Genomic DNA, 21,833 nt, shown 5'->3' with positions numbered 1-21,833 from the left:
TTTGGTTACTTCTATTCGTCATATTACTTTAGTATATATTACATAAATAGTATTTTGTCTACTCATTACATACATAAATCATGATCATTGTAAAATTTTGATGCTGATATTTGTGTTTGAAATAGTTGTTTGCAGCGTGATATTTTTTCCTTCTCATATAAAGTGAATATGTTTCATGTGAGAAATTTGCATCTAGTTAGCAGCTACCATGGTTACCTCAGCGTTTGCGGCAGAACCACCAAGATTTCAGCCTCTGGCAGGGTCTGGTTTAGTGATGTTGGCAAGGTACGTTAGCTCACATAGATGTGAGATTTGCATGGCATAACTGTATAAATACTGAGAATATTGTCAGCATCTAGTAACAGCTTACCAAGTGTTGGGTTCTTAAAGAGCAAATTGAAATCGAGGTAAAGATATGATCATCCATATCTTACTTGTATTCGAGTTTGGTGCAAAAGTGATTTCGGTTCTTAGAACCGAAATCACTTTTGCACCAAACTCAACGCTACTATATTTTATCCAATTTTTCCCATTTATAATATAGTAAAACTTGTATCAATTGTCATAGTTTTTAAAAGCTGTGCATTGTTGAGTATAAATCAGCAATTGACAACGTTTTCTCATATTTAGTGTTATATGCTTCTCAATATAATCTTAAATATTCAGTTACTTAAAATTATGTATAATAGCATACATGTCTTTTGTTTCATGTTGTTTTACAGATTTATTGAGAAGTTGTTAAAAAAGAAAAAATATTTCATATTTATATATTTGCAACTTTGTTAGTAGCAAAAAGACACCTACTATTTTTCAATTCATTGTGGCATTATTTTTTTTTTTCTGAGGTACACATTTTCAAAGTTGTTGATTCCCTTCTAAAAGATCTAAACTACTGAAGTTGTCAAATACGGTTTCAGATTGCTCCCTTCCCCCTTCATCTATACCCCAGAATCAGCTCCCTTCTCTGCCATGGATTATGTTTGGGTGAAAAAGGAAGACAGTTCAGATTGATAAAGCAATACTCCTGGGAAAAAACCATTAACATGTATAAAGGGATTTCCTTGCAATATAAATACTAGCACGCACCCTCCTGGTGCCTCAGAGCCTTCCTGATGTATATATGCAGGTAGTGAGAATTGAATCGGCCTTTTGAGACAGTAATATAATAAAACTCTGATTTGGGGAGCAGCTGTTCTCCTTATTTTTCTACTCTCCTGTGGGAATGAGTTGCCAATCTTTTACTTCGGCTGATACCTTTATACCTCTGAATTCTGACGCCTCTGCAACTCTGCCTCTGATAATGCATCACAGCGCTGCCGAGTGCCTACCAGTCTCCAACCATGCCACCAATGTGATGCCTACAGGTACTGACTGCTTTGACAGTTTACATATGGCCGGGCCTAAAGATTGCAGAATGAACGCTTTGAATCTTGATAGTTAATAATCTCTTTGCTTCTTTCATTTGACCCCTCCAGCTTAATTTGTCTTAAGGGAAATAGTAAGCATATCTAAAAAGCCAACACGACGAAGAATTTTTTAAAGAAATATTATCAAGTATAGTAATTTAAATCGTTGCTGGATTTGTGATAATAAAGAAAATCTGTTTTCCACATAAGAAAAGTGAACTTGGACATTTCAAATCTGAAAACCATTTTAATTGAAATATTTATAGAATAAGAAGCAAATGAAATGAATATTATAAAATAACGTAATATTTAAAAGGTGTTATTTCTTTATCTTAAGGATTTATTTGGCTGTTAGAATACATTTACTACTTCTGAGACAGATATAAACCTTAAACACAACAGAATAATCAGAATATCAACAACAATGGATTTCACGGAATAAAATAATTGAGTTTTAATAAACATATTTTTAGTATGAGACACAGAAATTGTAGCCAGAAATAACATGGCATTTAGGGTCCATTAATTAACGTAAATTTTCTCGATTGCGTTCTGAAGAGGCTGCTTCATTTCTAAACAAGTTTTAACATTGGTTTTAATTTTTTAAAAAGTTAGGTGACTTTTCAAAAGTTTTAACTTTTTAAAAAGTTATGTAACCAAGTCACATAACTTTAAAAATAAAAAATAAACTTTAGAATCCAAAAATTCAAAAATTAAACTTGAGAATTATTGTCTCAACACAATCAGCCATATACGTATGTTTTGCCAGTGTGTTCATTCTTTATGCAGTCACAAAGTGTTTTAAAGTTGATTTACAAATAGACAAAGACTTGAATTGAATAAATTTTTTCCATTAAACAACAATATAATTGCTGAATGCTTTGAATCTTGATAGTTAATCGTCTCTTTGCTTCTTTCATTTTACCCCTCCAATTTAATTTGTCTTAAGTGAAACAAACTTTCCATTTGTTTCAAATGCAATCTGTCTCACATTTAGGAATATGATAAAATTATGTACATTTATAAATCAAATTTGAGTTGATACTTTTATATTCTGATTTGAAGGATTTAAGCTCTATCTTTTATTATAATTAAGCTCTTTCTAAATATATGTGTAAGTTTGGCATCAATCTACTGCTGAATTTTAAAGACTCTAGAGAACAGATATTTGGACTTTGGTAAAATCATTTAATGTAGAGATTTTTCAGTATTATCTTTTAAATTAAATTATGGGAATCCACCAGATTGGTCCAAATCCACCAGATTCTCGTAATTTAATTTAAAAGGTAATACTGGAAGTATCCTCCAACATAATTTTTGCAAAAGACAATAAAGGGCTTTTATCAAAAATACATGCTATAAATAAATCTAAGAAATTACCACATAGCTAATCACATATTTTAAATAGTATGTCATTCTATAGATTGAGAATAATGAGAATAATAGATTATTTCTGTGTTTGAAGATAATTTGGCTAGCATGAAAATAAAATTCAGAATTGAGGTAATAATCTAGTAAAATCTAATTTTATGCTCAAAATGCCAATTAATTATTTAAAAATAAGTAACAATGTATTTAGTAAATTAGCCTTTCCTGTATTTAACTTCCTAAAATCTGAAAAGCAAAAATTATTTAAGCCTTAAAAATTATTATTAATAAAAGTGACCTACAAATGTTTTAAATGATAATAGCATTGATTTATAATATTTTAATGAAACTATAATCATTTATAAAAAATGTCTAAGAAACTATAATAGAAATACTGGCTTTAATGAGAACCCTTGAGTGTTAAATGTGTTTAATGATAATTTGTTTAATTTTAGAATGCACAGTAAGACTTTTATATGTAATCATTATATTGCAAAATAACTTTAGTTCTTTTGACTTATTAGTTATACAATAAAATATATAGAGATATTTTAAAATTAAAGATATTCTCTATTTAAAAATAATGTAGTTTACTTTATGAAAAGAAGGCATGAGTTTAATTACTAGATTGTATATCAGTATTCTCAAAGGAGTCTAAGTACTTTATAACCTCTCATTTATTCAAGAAGATAGTTATATTTATGAAAATTGACCAATATATTCAAAATATAAAAGAAGAAATTGAGAAAATAAAATACATAAGGAAATATTGACCAGTGGTTTTATTGTCAATATTTTATGCTTCCTGTCAACTTGATGATTTTTGTTTAAAACTTGATAAAAATCTAATAATTCCAATTTACTTCGAAAATACACATTGATTCCAGGACGCATATAACTAGTTATAAACAGTTACGTTTATATACGGCTTTATGGATGTTAAGTCACTCAATCAATGAACTTATTTTTTGACTGGCTTTATCATTAGAATGGTTGTATCAATTGTGCATATAGAGAAAACTTACAATCTCATGATTTCAACATCAAAGTAAATAGATCATATATTGTCACAAGTTTTTAATAGCACTCTGAATGTGGTGAGATTTTTAAGACTATATCTAAAAGGCTAGTTGCTCTGCCATTTCCACTTTGATGAAACAAATTTGTTAGAGAAATAAGCAAAAATACGTTGTTCAAGAGTTAATTTCTGTATTCATTCATACAGACTGCTTTATAATACCATGAGACACAAGAATTTTAAGAGACTATTCTTTTAGTCAAGGAGTTGCAATGTCTGCATTGAACAGAACCCACAAGAATTCTGCAAATCCCAAAGAGCCAAGGTCCAAATTGGTCAGCACCCGCTTCGTGGAGCCCTGGTAGCCATAGCACACAGAGCACAGGATAATTAATGAAGTCCATTTTGATGACTTATCTTGTTACATGAGACAAACTGATCCCCCCACCCCCATTTTAACCTGCTCATCAGAGAACTTCCCCCAAATGAGAAAAAAAAAATCATTGGCATATAACTTTAAGAACCACATAAATGTGTACTTTTGAGATAAAACGAATGTGTGTTGAATCCTCATACATTTTCTTACCAGTCCCATCTATTTTGTCTTTGATCCAAACTCCTGAATGTTTGTGCACACATTTCTCGGTGACAACGTTGGGAAACACAGCAACGGGACTTCATTATTCTGTTCCTTCCTGTCATTATGGAAACCAACCGTCAACCTATGGAGTGATGGCAGGTAAGAAAAGTTGTCTTTTACATGTTATTGAATTTGGGGACACTTAGATGTATTTTCTGGGCCTGAAAGAATTGTGATCAAAGTGAGACATGAAATTCCGATTTCTTAACTTTGAAAATTATTGTTAAAAATGACCACTTCTGGTTTCATGCTCTGTAACGTCTTCATAGACCATAGGGATTGCATCTAATTTCCCTGCACACATAACCCTGAACTACTGTGCTTCTTAACTCTTGCGTTTGCTTTGTATGGTTTTTATTCAAATTCACTATGTCAAACTGTTAGTTGTAACTTGATGCGAGCGGTAGGCTTACCTGCACTAAAAGAAATAGTAGCTACTGGCCTCGTGTGGCTATTTAAATGAAACAAGATTTCAAATTTGGTTTCTCAGTTGCACTAGCTACATTTCAAGTGTTCAGTAACCACATGTGGCTAGCGACTACCGTATCAGACAGCACAGGCTTACAGAACACCCACTTCATCATTATATTTCTTCGGACATTTGGTCCATAAAGATACATAAGACATTGATTGAAGCTAAGAGTGATTGGCAGGGGCTTTAGTGATGCTGTTTCAGGCTTTAGCAGCCCTTTCTGAACTGCTTCTGAGTCAGTCTTAACTGAGATTGGAATCATTGACGTTACATACTTTTTCTCCTTTAGATGAGCGAAGTATGACTGTATCAAGTACCTGTTTATTGATCTTTATATGAAGGCATTGAAGCACGGTTTTTGAGGAATGGGCAGATCTGGTTTATGAGATCTACTCATCAAAAATTCTTGCTCAATTTCACGGCATCGCCACATAAAACATTTTAATCACTTTAAAAAGTGCACAGTTTTATTATGCACAGGATTTTCACTTGCTTATTTTTAAAGAAATTATTTGATATTTTACATGTTTTACTACAGCAGGGAAAGAACTCTTATTGAAGACAAACTAAAACTGTGATAAAAATGTGTGTGTATGAGTGTGTGTGCATGGTATAGGTGTGTGTGTGTGTGATACTGAGGGAGAAACTGTGGATAAAGCAATCACCTTAGTGAAATCTTTTCTAATTGACTTGTGTGTTTCTTATCATCCAGATAAGCAGTAAAGAAACAAACAAATATTGATTTATTCCTATAATTTTGAAGTAAAATGGAGCAAATAGTTTAATTTTAATTAAATTGTTCAATCTTTGATGTCTCAAAATTTATTCATTTAAGACTAAATAAAACATTAAAACTTTAAAATAATAATTCAGAAAAATGTTAGCTTCTCCTACGTTCTATCAATCTCTTACTGATTCTGAATAAACCAGTATCCTCACATTATGGTTAAATGAGGACTGGTGTTCTTAACGATGATCTGTAAATCCTGATTTCTTTCTTTCTTTTTTTTTTTAATCATTAAGAAATAAAGAAAGTCATTTTTTTCCCTTCCAGAAAATTGATTATTTATGATCAACATGTTTAATTAGTATTCATGGTTAATGAGAATAGGCCTCATCAATGATGAACTACTTTCATTATAAAATAGTAAAATAAGTGCATTTAGCTACTGGAGGTGAGGGTGGAATGATTTCTGTGGCCTTTACAACATTTTGATTATGAGACAGGAAATGAGAAACACATGCTGCTGTTTCCTGGAGGAAAAGCCTTCGAAGAACTCCCAGAAACCAAAGTACGTCTTTAGTTTCTCTCTTAACCCAAACAGAGAGGCAGTCCCTGCCAGTCCATTAAGGTTGGCACCAAGATTAAAACCAGCCACAGACCAGCAGCCAATAATCTCTTGCCCAAATACCTTCAGATGATTTTTGCAACCACCTCCCACCCTGCCAAATCAGAGAGGGAGGACCAACATCTGGCCTCAGGAGTTTGCAGCTGGTCTCAGAATTCTCACACCCTTCCCACTTCCAGGACGGGAGCCATTGTGCCAGTGTTCACATTGAGCGTGTTGGCAGCTCATGTCTTTTTGATACATGTTTCCTCAAGCAGGAACTCAGCAAACCCTCTTCCATGAATCTCTTCCTCATTACAATTAAAATGAAAAGACCATCGGATGAGCCTTTTGAAATGCTTCAAAATGCTGGCTTAGTGACATCAAAAGCAAAAGACTTACACCAAGGTGTAGAGGTATCACTGTTGTGTTAAAGTTAAATATATTTTGTGACTGAAAGAAAAACTCACCATGACAAGCACAGAGGTATTTGAATATTTTTGAGAAGGATTTTGTTAAAATGTGATATGCTTCAAATGTCAGAATGTCTATATTTGGACATAATTCAGTATTAGCATTTGCTTCATGAGAGATTAAATCTTAGAGAATCTAAACTCTCCTGCTTTTATCTCCAGAAAAGCTGCAAATTGAGTTACAAAACCCAGGAATTCAGACATAAGAGAGAAAAGGTATAAAGTACACAATAGAAGGCAGATTATGTCATTTGAATTTTCTGAGAAGTCTTAAGGCATTAATCAGATCAGCCACTTTCACACAATCCACAGAAGTGACTTAACAACAATGACAGGGTGTCACATACTCGAAGTAAAAGTGAAGTTACAGAAAGATCTATATTTCTAAAAGACGTGAAATTACTTTATTTTCATATGTTATTTCATTACCCATACTCCTACATTTAGTTTGAGCAGTTCATTAAATTAATAACCCAAAGGAAGAGATATAACTCATATTTTGTCAGGTGGGTAGGTAGAATTTTAATGATCAGATGAATTCACTGTACCTAATAGTCCAGATGCAAAATAAATAAATAAATAAATAAATAAAATGGCTAATTGGGAGTAATGAATTATTCATGCCATTAATGAATTACTAAAATTGTTCAAGTGACTTAACGACTCTGAGTTTCAATCTTTTCATATCTAAGCTGTGGTGGGTACTACAACTCTGTTGGAGTTGAGTAAGCAAATTTGTGTCAGCTCAGCATGATTTCTCTTTGGATCTTCTCTTCAGATACTCTTGCAGCTGAATTCCTTCTGTCCCTTCACTCCTGAGAGTTTAGAGAATTCAACACCTTATAGTACAAATAATAGAAAATGAAGAATTACAAATGCTGTTCAAAGTCTCCTCTTTGAACAAAACAAAACAAACTTTGAAATAAAAGAAAACAAAGTATCAACAAAAGGTTCTCAAAACTCTGACTTCTGCGTTTCTGAGATCGTTTCTGTTCTCCAGTATCTGAAGCAGAGTAAAATTCAGAAAACAAGCTCAATGGGCGTTCACCCTTTCCACTGTCCTGTGGAAAGAGCAAATGAACCTCACTGTAATGACTGTTAAACCCACCATCTTTAAGTGATATAATGACCAATCTAAGAAGTGGTGTGAAAGTCCCTGCTTTAAAAATTAATTTCAAGGGCAAAACACAACAAAACTCTTGGGAATTAAGCCAATGAGCATCCAATTCTTTTTGATGACAAGTGGATATTAAACGAAAAGATTGGTATGGCTGAGAATATAGTCACTGCCTGGGCTCAAACAGAAGAAAAGAGAAATCAGCCTGACAGTTGACAGAGGGAACTAGTCTATTTTGGAGCCCATCTTTTCGTTCTTTGAAATTTGATTTTTTTTTTTTTTTTTTTTTTTTTACTTAATTTACTTCTTTTCCTTGGTTCTTTGTTTTAATTGGCCCTAAATTGTTCTGGTTGTAACAACTCTAACAAAATGAGTAATTCTGAAGATCTTTTGCTTCTGCTTCGTGAGAGTCTTTGGTAGCAGTAACATGATGCATTTTCACTTCTGGAGGAGGGATTGGAAACCCTTTCCTGTAAAGAACCAGACGGTAAACATCTCAACCTTTCTAGTACTTGTTGCAACTACTCAACGCTGTCACCGTAGCAGGAAGGCAGTCACAGGCGGTATGTAAACAAATAGGCAGGCCGGGCGCGGTGGCTCAAGCCTGTAATCCCAGCACTTTGGGAGGCCGAGGAGGGTGGATCACGAGGTCAAGAGATCGAGACCATCCTGGTCAACATGGTGAAACCCCGTCTCTACTAAAAATACAAAAAATTAGCTGGGCATGGTGGCACGTGCCTGTAATCCCAGCTACTCAGGAGGCTGAGGCAGGAGAATTGCCTGAACCCGGGAGGCGGAGGTTGCGGTGAGCCGAGATCGCGCCATTGCACTCCAGCCTGGGTAACAAGAGCGAAACTCCGTCTCAAAAAAAAAAAAAAAAAAAAAAAAAAAAAAAAAAAAAAAAAAAATAGGCATGGCTGTATTTAAATTAAACTTAATTTACAAAAAACAGGCAATGGGTCCCTGCTGTACGTGGATAGGATTTGCCAATGCACAAAAATGAAAATATCACAGTGGAAGTTTATAATTTCTTTTGAATTTTCATGCATGAGGAACTGGGGGAATATATAGACACATGTTCCTGTAAATGTTACAGCACAGCAGGGTGGTGTCTTTTACTATGTCCCTCTGCTTCCCGTTTTTTTTTTTTTTTTTTTTTTTTTTTTAGATGGAGTCTTGCTTTGTCACCAGGCTGGGGCACAACGGCGCAGTCTCGGCTCACCGCAACCTCCGTCTCCCGGGTTCAAGTGATTCTTCCGCCTCAGCCTCCTGAGTAGCTGGGATCACAGGCACGCGCCACCATCCCAGCTAATTTTTGTATTTTTAGTAGAAACGGGGTTTCACCATGTTGACCAGGATGGTCTCGATTTCTTGACCTCGTGATCCACCCGCCTCGGCCTCCCAAGTGCTGGGATTACAGACTTGAACCACCGCGCCCGGCCTTCCCCTGTTTTTTTTTTTTTTTTTTTTTAAGGCGTCAAGCCTGTAACCTGAGATGTTGTCAGCTAACCACTTGCTGCAAAGATCAATCTGTCCCATGCAACGGTACACTGAGTCAGCGCCTAGTAAGGCAAGCCCTTCCCCTGACCCCCATCGCCTGCTTTAAAAGATTTACCTCTGTTCTTCTCCCTCCTCTGTCACACAGAAATGCATACACAGTGATTTACAAAGGCTTTGGTGATTTAACGTTCAGTGCGAAAATGTGTTTAGAACTGTAGTGTGCAAACACTTCCGAGCTCTGTGTGTGTGCTGTCCAGGCCTCAATATAATTTTTCTTTATCCATGTTTCAGAAAATGTTTCTGAGACCTCCGCTGCACATGAGTCACCACATCTTTTATTTTCTTCCTATTTTTTTCAGTAATCTAGGTTTTAAAAGGATTTGAAAAATATATTCCTATACATATTATCCCAATCACTCTCCACACTCACCGAAATGCAGGCTCAGATGATAGAAACAGAAGTTCGTTTGTGCTTTTAAATTGTGATTAAATTCTGTGTGAAGTTAGTTCCAGGAAATCTGTGATACTGCAGATAATTGTAGATACTTTGATATAATGAAAAATGAAAGTGGGCAGGGCATGGTGGCTCATGCCTATAATCCCAGCACTTTGGAAGGGCAAGGCGGGGAGATCACCTGAGGTCAGGCATTCAAGAGCAGCCTAACCAACATGGTGAAACCCCGTCTCTAATAAAAATACAAAAATTAGCGGACATGGTGGCAGGTGCCTGTAGCTCCGGATACTCAGGAGGCTGAGGCAGGAGAATAGCTTCAAGCTGGCGGAGGTTGCAGTGAGTTGAGATCACATCATTGCACTCCAGCCTGGGGTACAACAGCAAGACGCAGTCTCAAAATAATAATAATAATAAATAAAAGTGTATCACACATCACATTTTCTTTTTTGGCTCTGGATACCAAACCTTGGAACATGGTATTTTCTGTGTACTTTTCATAGATTCCATTCACATTTTTTTTTTTTCTGTGTGTCCACTTTCCCAGAGTACTTATAATTTATAAACTACCTTTAAATTTTTGTGGCTGGGTGCTGTGGCTTATGCTTATAATCCTGGCAATTGGGAAGCTGTGAGTTTGAGACCAGCCTGAACAGCACAGTGAGATCCCGTCTGTGCAAAAATTTAAAAGAATTAGATGAGCATGGTGAAGCATGTCTGTCGATGCTACTCAGGATGCTGAGATGGGAGGAGGGCTCGAGCCCAGGAATCTGAGACTCAGTGAGTTATAATGTTACCACTGCACTCCAGTCTAGGAGACAGAGTGAGATCCCATCTTTAAAAATAAAAAATAAATGAACAAACAAATAAATAATTTTATGGAAATAGGAATGACATACTTTATATGTTTCTATTATAATATTTTTGTCTAAAAACATTTGATTAACATAGCCAAAGGTGTTTAAATGCAGGGAAAACCTTTTAAAGAGAAGTTATTTAATTTACCTCAATATAGACTGCCTGGACAAATAAACCAGGCAATTATTTTGATGTGGCTTACTGCAGTGCTTACTAGACTTCAGTTCTGGTTTAAACTGCAAAGTTAATTTGTTTGGCACTGGAGGTAAGTTACTTAATTTCTTTCTACTTAAATTTCCTACATTGTAAATTATGAGAAAAATTATATATCTTTCCTAACTCATTTTTTGTATAAAAATAAAGAAGATGACAAATGTGAAATTAACACAAAGTGTTGCATAAAAGATTTGTAGCAGTACATGATTATGATCAGCAAGAGAAATTGAAAATAATAATCAAACTTGATAACAGATTAAGATCTTATGATATGCTTATTTAAAAGACACACAATTTATATAAAATAAACGTAATTTAACATAGGTTAAATGAGTTATCCAAAGTGGCTTAAAATATGTTAAATGCACAAAAATCTAACAGTAGTCTGAATGTTCCTTATATTCTTTCTCAGGGTATTTTATTATTAAATTTATTAAGTGATGCCTGATATACCTAAATAATGAAAAAAGTGAAGGTTTTATAAATATATGTGAGAATCAATTCTGGAAGCATAAGCACCAGTCTTCAGATAAATATTAAATAAATGTCATCAGTTTTCTTTTTACATCTATTAGTTCTTTTAATTTAGAAGAAAGTTAAAATTAGCAAAAAGCAAACAATGAACCCACAAGACAATAAACATTTTGAAGAAAAGCTATATAATAAAAGTTGGTAAAATTGCTTTTAAAAATGTTCCCTGGTCTGACCAAGATGCCACACAATAAAGCAAAAAAAATGGATAGTTGGCCAGGCCCGGTGGCTCACGCCTGTAACCTCAGCACTTTGGGAGGCCCAGGTGGGCAGATCACGAGGTCAAGAGATCGAGACCATCCTGGCCCACATGGTGAAATCCCACCTCTCCTAAAAATACAAAAACCAGCAGGGCGTGGTGGCGTGCACCTGTAGTCCTAGCTATTTGGGAGGCTGAAGCAGGAGAATTGCTTGAACCCAGGAGGCAGAGGTTGCAGTGAGCCGAGATTGTGCCGCTGCACTCCAGTCTGGAGCCTGCTGACAGAATCAGAATCTTGTCTCAAAAAAAAAAAAAAAAAAAAAAAAAAAAAAAAGGATAGTTAACTGACTTTTACAAAAGTAAACCTGGATAATTTTGGTTTATAAAAGTAGCAGGAATTTTTTAAAGACAAAAATAGCTTCTTTCACATCTTTTTCCCAGCTTTAAAGCAGGCAAATTTATTTTATGCTAATTTGTTTAATCTCTCATCTGTATGTTTACTTTGCTTTAGAAAATAATATATCCTATTAGACGGGGTGCACTTTATAATTACATTCTTTTATATAAATAATAGAAACCAAAATTTGCTGAGTTATACTCTTCTTTGCTCATTATGTATTGATATATTAATGTAAGATTTATGTATTCTGGAAAAATGTATTATTACTCATGTCTGAGTTGAGAATGTATGTGTGGAGAAATTATAGGTAGCATGAACTCCTGATGCATTTTTTCAGTAAGTTTCTAAGAATAATTATTGCATGTATTCCATAGTAATTTATTTTAAAATATTTATTTATACTTCTAAGAAAATGATTAATCACTCAATATTTTTACGTAAAAATGTCTTTCTTATACAATCATCCTTAGATATATGTGGGATATTGGTTCCAGGACTCTGAAGGATACCAAAACCTTTACATGCTCAAGTCTCTGGTATAAAATGATGTAGTATTTCTTTATAACCTAGGCACATCCTCTACTTTAAATCATCTCCAGATTACTTACAATATCTAAATCAATGTAAATGCTATGTAAATCATTATTATACTGTATTGAGTTATTTGTATCATTTTTATTTTTCTGTTCTTATTTTTCAAGAAAACTTCTCAGCAGAGCACTTAGCCAAAGCATGTAGTGCCATGATTACAACAAACCCTGCAGATTATTTGTTCAATGAATTGAGAAAACAGAGTTCAATACATAGATTCTGATTAGAGTTCAACCTCAGATTCCCAGGAATCGGTGCCATTTAAGAGAAAAAAATGATAGAAAATGTACACTCTGAAAGAAGTGTTTCTTTTTATTTTAGTTACTCGCAGTCCCCTGCTTCTTTCCTTTAACCCTACCTTTGTTTTTTTGCTGCTCTGGAGAAGGTAGAAGATAAATAATTTTAATTCTAGTAAGCTAATTTGACTTCTACTTCAGAAGACTGAATATAAGGTAACCTTTTAAGTATTGAGACTGGCTAGAGCAGAATAAAGGGCCACATCGGACAGAAACCTTCCTTATACAGAAATAAGAAAGGATTACAAATGGTCTTTTTCATTTTTTTTCTTTGTTTACTCACAGGTAGTCTAACCCCTTGTCTCTATAAATTTCCCGACCACACCTTGAGTCATGGATTTCCTCCTATACACCAGCCTCTCCTGGCAGAGGACCCCACAGCTGCTGATTTCAAGCAGGAACTCAGGCGGAAAAGTAAATTGGTGGACGAGCCAATAGACATGGATTCTCCAGAGATCAGAGAACTTGAAAAGTTTGCCAATGAATTTAAAGTGAGAAGAATTAAGTTAGGTATGTGCTTGTTAAAGGCAACAGGAAAAATAACTCTGTTTGCAAATCTGTATTACTGTTAAATCTCTTGCATGTTGCTCAGAAGTCTAAGATGATTCTCATTCTTCGTCTCTACTGCAGGGAGTTGTTATGGATATCCTCCAAAAACTTTTGTTTTCTTATAATTTCTTAAGAGCCTAAATATATAATTTTTAAATTAATAATATTCTTTCAAACCTTTCCCACCTCAAGATGAGTTTTAAAGTGTCCATTTTTATCTGTATTTTATTTGAACTTTTAAATAGACCATAAATTCATATGGTTCAAAAGTACAAAAGAATGTAAGCGACATGTATCCCTTCTGCTTGTTTTTTCTGTTGTGAGTTCCTTCCGTATCTTTCCAATGATATCTCATGCCTACACAAGCAAATATATATATATTGTGTCAAACGTAAATATTATTTGAAGTTTTCAGTAGCAATTTTTCTAGAGCTCCTTTTCGTTTGTGGAGCTGTCAAGTTTCACTTTATGAATATACTGTAATTTATTTGACCAGTCCTCTATTGATGAAATTCAGGTGGTTTCCAACTTTGGCTATTAAAAACAATGCCACGATGATTAACCCTATAAATGTGTTTTGCATCCGTATAAATATATGTGTGGGAAAAATGTTAGAAGCATAATTGCTTGATCGAAAGTATGTGTACTGGTAATTTTGATAACAGTTGTCAAACGGGTCTGCAGAGACGTTGTACCAAATTTTACTACCACCATGAGAATATTTTTCACCACCCCCTGACTATATAAACTCCAGCAAGGCATGAGTTTTAAAAATCTATCTTTGTGTTTTATCCTTAATGATATCTCTAGCACCTAGAAGAGTATAACTAGAACATAAAATAAATAAATGGTGGTTGAAGAAAAAGATATGCTGTTATTCTTTTAGATCTTTGCAAATCAGACAGGTCAAAGTGGCATCTCATGGTTATTTCATTTGAAGTTTCTTTTATTATGAATGCAAAGTGTATTATTTAGTGTTTGACAATCATTTATATTTCCTTTTCTGTGAACTATCTGTTCAGAGCCTTTGCTCATTTTTCTATTGAAGTGTTTTTAACATAAAACATCTATAACAATTAACTTTGGTAAAATTGCATAAAGTTGTGTATATTTTTAATGGATTGAAATGATAGTTTAAACCTCTGCACTTGCAAAATGAACCATTGGTAATTTAATAATAATATTTATTGATGGGTATCATATGTAACCATTTTATACATATTGCTATATAGCCTTAGGTCTTGAAATAATATGTAGTTATTGCATGTAATAAACACAGTAGCAGAAATCTTTGTGAAATTCATTTTCAGTTTTCTATTTATATTGCTGTGAATGTTTCAAACTGTATGTTGATTATTTTAGCTGTACTCTAAAAATGTTTGGGACAAACAGTAGGATCTTTTGTCTGAAGATAGAGGCATTACCAAAAACTATAAAACAGAATCAGAGGTATACCTGAAATGTGTAATCATGACCTTTTAGTAAATATATTTTTAGGGGAAGTAGAATAATTCTTAGTTGTATTTAGTACCCTTCAACGATGTCATTGAATCTTTTAGAGTTAAAATAAAAATTGTGTGATATATAACCATATATTTGATGCATTATAGTTAATATATTAAAGATGTTTGAGCATATATTATTTTATATTTAACAATAATGATAAAAAGAGCCATAATTTTTAAGTGTCTTAGAAAGTGTTTAGGAGATACCTAAACACTGCCTAAATATTATGAGTGGCAGAGGTTTCTATCTGAATTCTTTTGATGATTAGATAAAAGTGATTTATTAACTAGAAGAAATATGTTTTGAAGCATTGGACAAGTACTTCAAAGTACAATGAACCTTACTAAATAATTCTACTTTGCCAAGAATATATAGTTAAAAAACAGTATGTAATATTGACAAAGATACACAGATCTGTGTGACAGTGAACCAAAATTAACGTTTCTTGGAAAGTTGGAGCTGATGGTCTTTATTGTCCCTTCACAGGATATACCCAAACAAATGTTGGGGAGGCCCTGGCAGCTGTGCACGGCTCTGAATTCAGTCAAACAACTATCTGCCGATTTGAAAATCTGCAGCTCAGCTTTAAAAATGCATGCAAACTGAAAGCAATATTATCCAAATGGCTGGAGGAAGCTGAGCAAGTGGGAGGTACTGAACGGTCTCTGTGAAGGCTGTGCTATGTTTTAACCTAACAAAAATGGCTTCAATCAGCAGATTAATGCTGAAGCAGGAGGTTTGAGGCATTTTGTTCTCCTTTTCTCTTTGAGATTAAAAATAAACATCTTGCTACATCACACTAAAAACAGCAACCAAAAAGGAAGGCAACGTAAGTATAGAAATAGATTTATTGAGGAAAGAATAACCTGTATAAGGAAAGCTTGCAAGGTAAGATGGCATCAGCATGAAGTGGTAAAATATTTTCTTACACATCCACATTTTTTGTCTCTCTTTTATACTAAAGAAGCTGTATATGAATCACAAATATTAGTGTACACAAAGTATTTTCACACACCAGTCTTCCAAGTAAATAATATAAGCAATTGCTAGATATGCAACTTAATGAGATAAAATTATCTATTCATACAAATGTCAGGGCTGGATAAAGAAGAGGTTTGAGAGTATTTACAGCAAGCATTCCAACAAATGTAAAGTGAGGATATTGTCTGTAGAAGGTGTCTTTGCAAGATTAATATTTATTTCTGTGTTAACATTTTTCTCTAAGCTCTGTAATAGAAAATGACTTAAACTGCAAAAATTTAAGACAAAAATGTTTGACATTTTTATTTTGTATTGTTTTATCAAGAAAATTTGAAATCCAAATCTGAGAGTTTTTTTTTAATAGAAAGTCTACTTGGAGTTTGTAATTATCTCTTTTCCACGTTATAGCTTTGTACAATGAAAAGGTGGGAGCAAATGAAAGGAAAAGAAAACGAAGAACAACTATAAGGTATTCTTCATATGAAGAATTTCTAGAGGACAAAACTGGTATTTTATAAATGAAATGAGCATTTGATTGTAATGTAGGTGTAACATAAATATTAATGTAAGGTGATTTGGGAGGCCGAGGTGGCTGGATCACCTGAGGTCAGGAGTTCAAGACCAGGCTGGCCAACATGGTGAAACTCTCTCTACTAAAAATACAAAAATTAGCCGGGCATGGTGGCAGATGACTCTAATCCCAGGTACTCAGGCTGAGGCAGAAGAATTGCTTGAACCCGGGATGCAAAGTTTGCAGTGAGCTGAGATCACACCATTGCACTCTAGCCTGGGCAACAAGCACGAGACTCCATCTAAAAACAAATAAAATAAAGTAAAATAAAATAAAAAGATAAAAAATACAAATAAATATAAGGTGAATACAGTCAAATGAAGAACCAGAAGAACCAAGATAGGTTTTAAAAATCATAATTTAATACTTTAATTGTGAAAAATGGAGAGCTAATAATTTTTAACATTTGATGGAAAATTATGTATTGATTGATTCAAGAACACTTTTGCTCTAGAAATTTTGAATAAAAACAGAAAGCAAACAATCATTTCTAAGAGAGTGGCCATATCTGCCGTCCTTGTAGATGTAACTCATGGTTGTGGCAATGTAGTATCTATGGTATCTATCTGTATTAAAATACAACACTAGTAAGTGTTGTATTTTAGTAAGTGTATTTAAAATACAACACTAGAAAAGTGTTTCAGTCTCTTAAAGTTCAACATGACTCTTGCATTTCAACCCAAAAAGATTGCTTGTTGATCTTTTTGTAGTTTCTGTGAGACATGCTTAGGAAATGCTAAAAGACAAGTTTTGTTTTGTTTGATTGGTTGTTCAGTGGAGATTTTCTTTATTGCACACAGCCCTAAATGATTTTGGGGAGAGATTTAGAAGTAAGTGGGAAAATGTTCACTTTCTTTTCAAGAACTCAGTGCCCTCTGGTGGCACAAAGTGGAATAAACACAGAAAGCATAGGTCCACCTGCTTATTTCTTTCTGTGACTCTCTTGCGTAACTACCTTGCGTAAGACAACACATCTACGTAATTAGCAAATTGGACATTTGTCCTTGTTAAAGTGTTTTGCAAGTGTGTTCAGAGTTTTAAAATTTCTTTTTCGTCTTAATATTTAGGAAATTCAACCTAACTTAATTTTAATCTGCCAAAAACTTCACTAAAAAAACAACATAATTTCACCTCCTATCTCTACCCCACCCCAGTATTGCTGCTAAAGATGCTCTGGAGAGACACTTTGGAGAACAAAATAAACCTTCTTCTCAAGAGATCATGCGGATGGCTGAAGAACTGAATCTGGAGAAAGAAGTAGTAAGAGTTTGGTTTTGCAACCGGAGGCAGAGAGAAAAACGGGTGAAAACAAGTCTGAATCAGAGCTTATTTTCTATTTCTAAGGAGCATCTTGAGTGCAGATAAGATTTTCTATTGTGTAATAGTCTTTTCCTGTTTTACTTCTTTCTCATTCTCAACGAAAACAGAAATTAATTACTTGGTTGACTTAAAATCATTTTACAACAATAGCTTTTACAGAAGCTTTACTTTTCCACTTTTTTAAAAAAGAAATCAGCTATTTAAATTATTTTGATGGTATTTACTTAAATAATTATTCTCGGAAGCTACATTATACACTTTAAGCAAAATATATTAACAGGAATAAAACGATCTCTCTCTCTCTCTCTCTCTCACACACACACACATGGATATATCAGTGTATGTATGGGTTTATAGGTTCCTTTTCCAAACTTATTAGCTTTTTAATATTTAAGTCCATAATGAACATTTAAAGCACATTGCAAGAAATATCCAATGTTCTGCTTACTGCCAACTCTACTAGTTTGTCTGAACTAGAAGTTTTGAACTTAGAGCTGGAGGTGTCATACTTTTATTGCTACATTTCAGAATAAACCTTAATCAGAATTGACACACTTGAAGCTAAAATTTAGGGCATATAGCCGATAGAACTGTTTCAAAAGAGATTTGTAGAAATGTTAATTTACGATCTTTTTATTCTTCCTAAATATCAGCTTTTTGATGTGTAGCTGTAGAAAATAATGTTTTATGGATTCTTAAGCCCCAAACCATCAGTCTGTAAGCTGCCACAGGATGGGAAGATATCTGGCTTGTTTGCTGTCATTTCTCCAGGGCTTGGGAAATTCTTGCTCATATTAGGCACACAATCTTTGTTAAATGAAGGAGTGTACTGTTAACAATGCTACAAATGTGAATGGTGTCACCTAATTTTAAATTATAATGTTTTTGCAATCTCACATTCTAGAAAATCATCCAGGTTTCTATGATAAGCCATGATCACTTTTGGTATAATGGATTAGAATCTGATTCACTATTCGTAAAAAGTTTTACATATTGAGATTTTAATTCTAAGAACTGTATTGGAAAGGACATATTTATTTACAATATAAGCATGCATTTCCTTGACACATGCTAGGAGAAGCAAACTATAGTGGGATATCATCTTAATAGTGACTTCTTGCATTTCGAATGTAAATCTGCTGGCAACGTTTCTCTAACTCATATAACAAAAGTCGTAACAATTGGAACAATTTTTATTGTTGATTTAGAATGCTTACTAAATAAATTATCCTATCGAGTCTCTTTTTATGATATTATTAAAGACCTAGCATTTTTACAGGTCATAATCTACATAGATCATATATGTATGTATATACATAATCACCATCAATTGGATGGGTAAAAATTTGATATACTACTAACAAAGACAGACATTTAACTAACAAAACAGGTTTCGGTGGCCTAATCATCCATGTTTAAGCACATGTTTAGCATCAAAAAGTATAAATACAACATTCTTATTTAAGAGTAAATTCCAATTATTCAGCCACACAGGGATTCAAGTTTCTTCTCTGGATAACTCAATATTTCTTCGCCTACTTAAAACACGTTAATTGGGGAAGGGATTCTTTAGTTTGCTAAAAGCCAGATCATGTATACATAAATGCATATGTATATATGCACTTTGGAACTTGCAAATAGAAATAAAATAATGTAATATAAATCTACATTAGTGATTTTTTCACATTTTAAATATAAATCATCTGGTAATGTTTACTTTTTATGTAGCAAAAATGAGCATATCTATATGCTTAGATCATCATATGTCTAGATCATAATTAGTGTTTTCAAACATCTATCCATAAGGTCATTCTTTTCAAATTTAGACACAATCAGTATTGGGTACCAATAGTTTTTTCCTAAAAGAAATTACTTTGAGTTAATACTATTGAAATAGTGAATTATTATTACTATTGAGGCAGAATCTCACTCTGTCACCCAGGCTGGAGTACAGTGGCATGACTATGGCTCACTGCAACCTCAGCCTCCTGAGTAGCTGGAACTACAGGTGCCACACCATCATGCCTGGTTATATTCAAAATTTTTTGTAGAGACAGGGTCTCTTTATGTTGCCCTGCCTAATCTCGAACTCATAGACTTAAGTGATCCTCCCTCCTCACCCTCCCAGAGTATTGGAATTACAGGCATGAACCACTGTGCCCAGTGAAATAGCAATTCTTTGCTCACTCATATGATTTGGCTGTGGCCCCACCCAAACCTCATCTTGAATTGTAGTTCCCATAATCCCCACATGTGGTGGGAAAGACCAGGTGGAGATAATTGAATCTTAGGGGCAGTTTCCCTTATAGTGACTTGGTTCTCAAGTTACTATTGTGAGAACTGATAGTGAGATCCTATAGTTTAACAAGGGTCTTTCCCGTTTGCTGGACTCTCATTCTCTCTCCTGCCACCCTGAGAAAAGACACCTCCCACCATGACTGTAAGCTTCCTGAGGCCTCCTCCCCAGCTATGTGGAGCAGTGAGTCAATAAAACCTCTTCTTTATAAATTACCTAGTCTGAGATATTTCCTTATAACACTGTGAGAATGGACTAATACACTCACTTATAAGTTAGTTGTAAATAGCAAATACTGGTATTTACTATTAATTCATTTTTATTAATTATGAGACTACTTTCTGACTACCTTAAAATAATACTTTAATAGATTTTGATTAATCTTTAATACAACAGAAAATGGTTAATGTCATTTAGAATCCTAAACGTCAATTAAGCAAATGACATGTAATTTACTATGTAGACTGATATGTTCATACTTTGGGGAATAAACGGCAAAGTCTGACTTGAGCCATATAGTTTTTCCTTCTTACGCATTTGTGAGCTCTTTAAGTCTTCAGGAGTTCAGTAGAGTTGTCCATTAAAATGGAAGAAAGATGCTCGTCACTTCTACTAGTTCAATACATTCAACTTTACCTAGTAAAGTTGGCTGGTCAACTCATTCATAGTTTACCTTTCCATTTCTAATGGTGGTAAGGATCTGCCTAGTCAAATTAGTATTTTCAGTGTTTGGGGATGGCTGGGGTGTGTATTTTCAAGTTGTTGGGGGAATGTGGTTTTCCAACAGTAGGGCACCTGAAATCCAGCTTCATAATCTTCAGGCTTCCTTTAGGCAACATCAATCCAGTTGAATCCTAAACGAAGTATCTTTAGGATGGTTTTGAATCCTCAGCTTCTACAGAGCGGAAATTGGAAAGGTGGTCTGCGTTTCCGAACCTGCCAAAACCTTTTTATGCACAGTAATGGCATCAAAGGGACAAGTCATCATAGGTCTCAAACCAGGAAACCCTGGTCTGTTTAACATGTTAAAACTCCTGTTTTAACATAGGAGTGTTTAAAATAAGAGTACATATTTAAATTAGGCCCACAGAGATCAGGTGAGAAGTATGGCAACCAGGATGGTAGGAAATGCACATTTTGCCCAGAGAGAGTACCAGGTTTTATCTAAAGGTATTCAAATGCAAATAGTAAAATATACATCACCATATGTTTTATATATATACAGCCCATAGGCTGACAAATTCCTCTCTGGTCCACAGGGTCACAGTCTTGAGCCCTTTTCCATTAGCTCTTGCGATAATCAGATACTCCTCTGAGAGCCCATAGTACAGTATGTGTAACACAATCATCTGACAGGTGGTCATTTTATATTTTCTAATAACAGGTGTTATCATTAGTATTGACATTTTTGTATCACATTCTACTTCTCCGGTACTCTAAATTTCCCCCATAAATAACTTCATTTGGTAACACAATGTGGCTTTGGGCTATACCCTTTTCAGTAATAGAGATATTCTTCTATTCTTTCTATGGCTACCTCTTGTTGGATTACAAATGTTAAATTCTTTTTTGTGCCTAAGGACGTTAGAAAAAGCAGGTTTAAAAAAACCAGTATTTTCATTAAGGCCAATCTATAAGAATCCTTATTTCCTATTCTTTAAAGTCTCAAAAGGAACTCTTTTCTTTTTAGCAAAGGATAGGGTAACATTACAAATTTACAGTGGCAGTGATTGTGAAAACGACCAC

At 34.2% G+C, this 21,833-nt stretch overlaps 1 protein-coding gene across 1 annotated transcript; it reads left to right on the top strand.

Annotated features, from left to right (window-relative positions):
- The first annotated feature begins 1,100 nt into the window (after positions 1-1,100).
- POU1F1 (POU class 1 homeobox 1) lies at positions 1,101-19,021 on the top strand. The gene is made up of 6 exons (XM_003928317.3): positions 1,101-1,364; positions 4,382-4,531; positions 13,150-13,374; positions 15,406-15,570; positions 16,309-16,369; positions 17,626-19,021. Exons 1-6 carry the CDS (start codon positions 1,223-1,225, stop codon positions 17,834-17,836), a joined length of 954 nt encoding a protein of 317 aa, XP_003928366.1. The 5' UTR covers positions 1,101-1,222; the 3' UTR covers positions 17,837-19,021.
- Positions 19,022-21,833: the final 2,812 nt, after the last annotated feature.

The sequence above is a fragment of the Saimiri boliviensis genome, chromosome 18 (assembly GCF_048565385.1).
Source record: "Saimiri boliviensis isolate mSaiBol1 chromosome 18, mSaiBol1.pri, whole genome shotgun sequence".
Lineage (NCBI taxonomy): Eukaryota > Metazoa > Chordata > Mammalia > Primates > Cebidae > Saimiri > Saimiri boliviensis.
Note: the sequence above shows the minus strand (reverse complement) of the source record. Positions and strands in the feature narration are given on the sequence as shown.

What these genes read in the sequence shown, in the direction of transcription:
- POU1F1 (XM_003928317.3), top strand. Translation starts at nt 1,223, where the DNA reads ATGAGTTGCCAATCTTTTACTTCGGCTGATACCTTTATACCTCTGAAT. An exon ending in GGAAGCTGAGCAAGTGGGAG is followed by an intron (nt 15,571 to 16,308) that starts GTACTGAACGGT and finishes TCCACGTTATAG; the next exon opens with CTTTGTACAATGAAAAGGTG. An exon ending in AAACGAAGAACAACTATAAG is followed by an intron (nt 16,370 to 17,625) that starts GTATTCTTCATA and finishes ACCCCACCCCAG; the next exon opens with TATTGCTGCTAAAGATGCTC.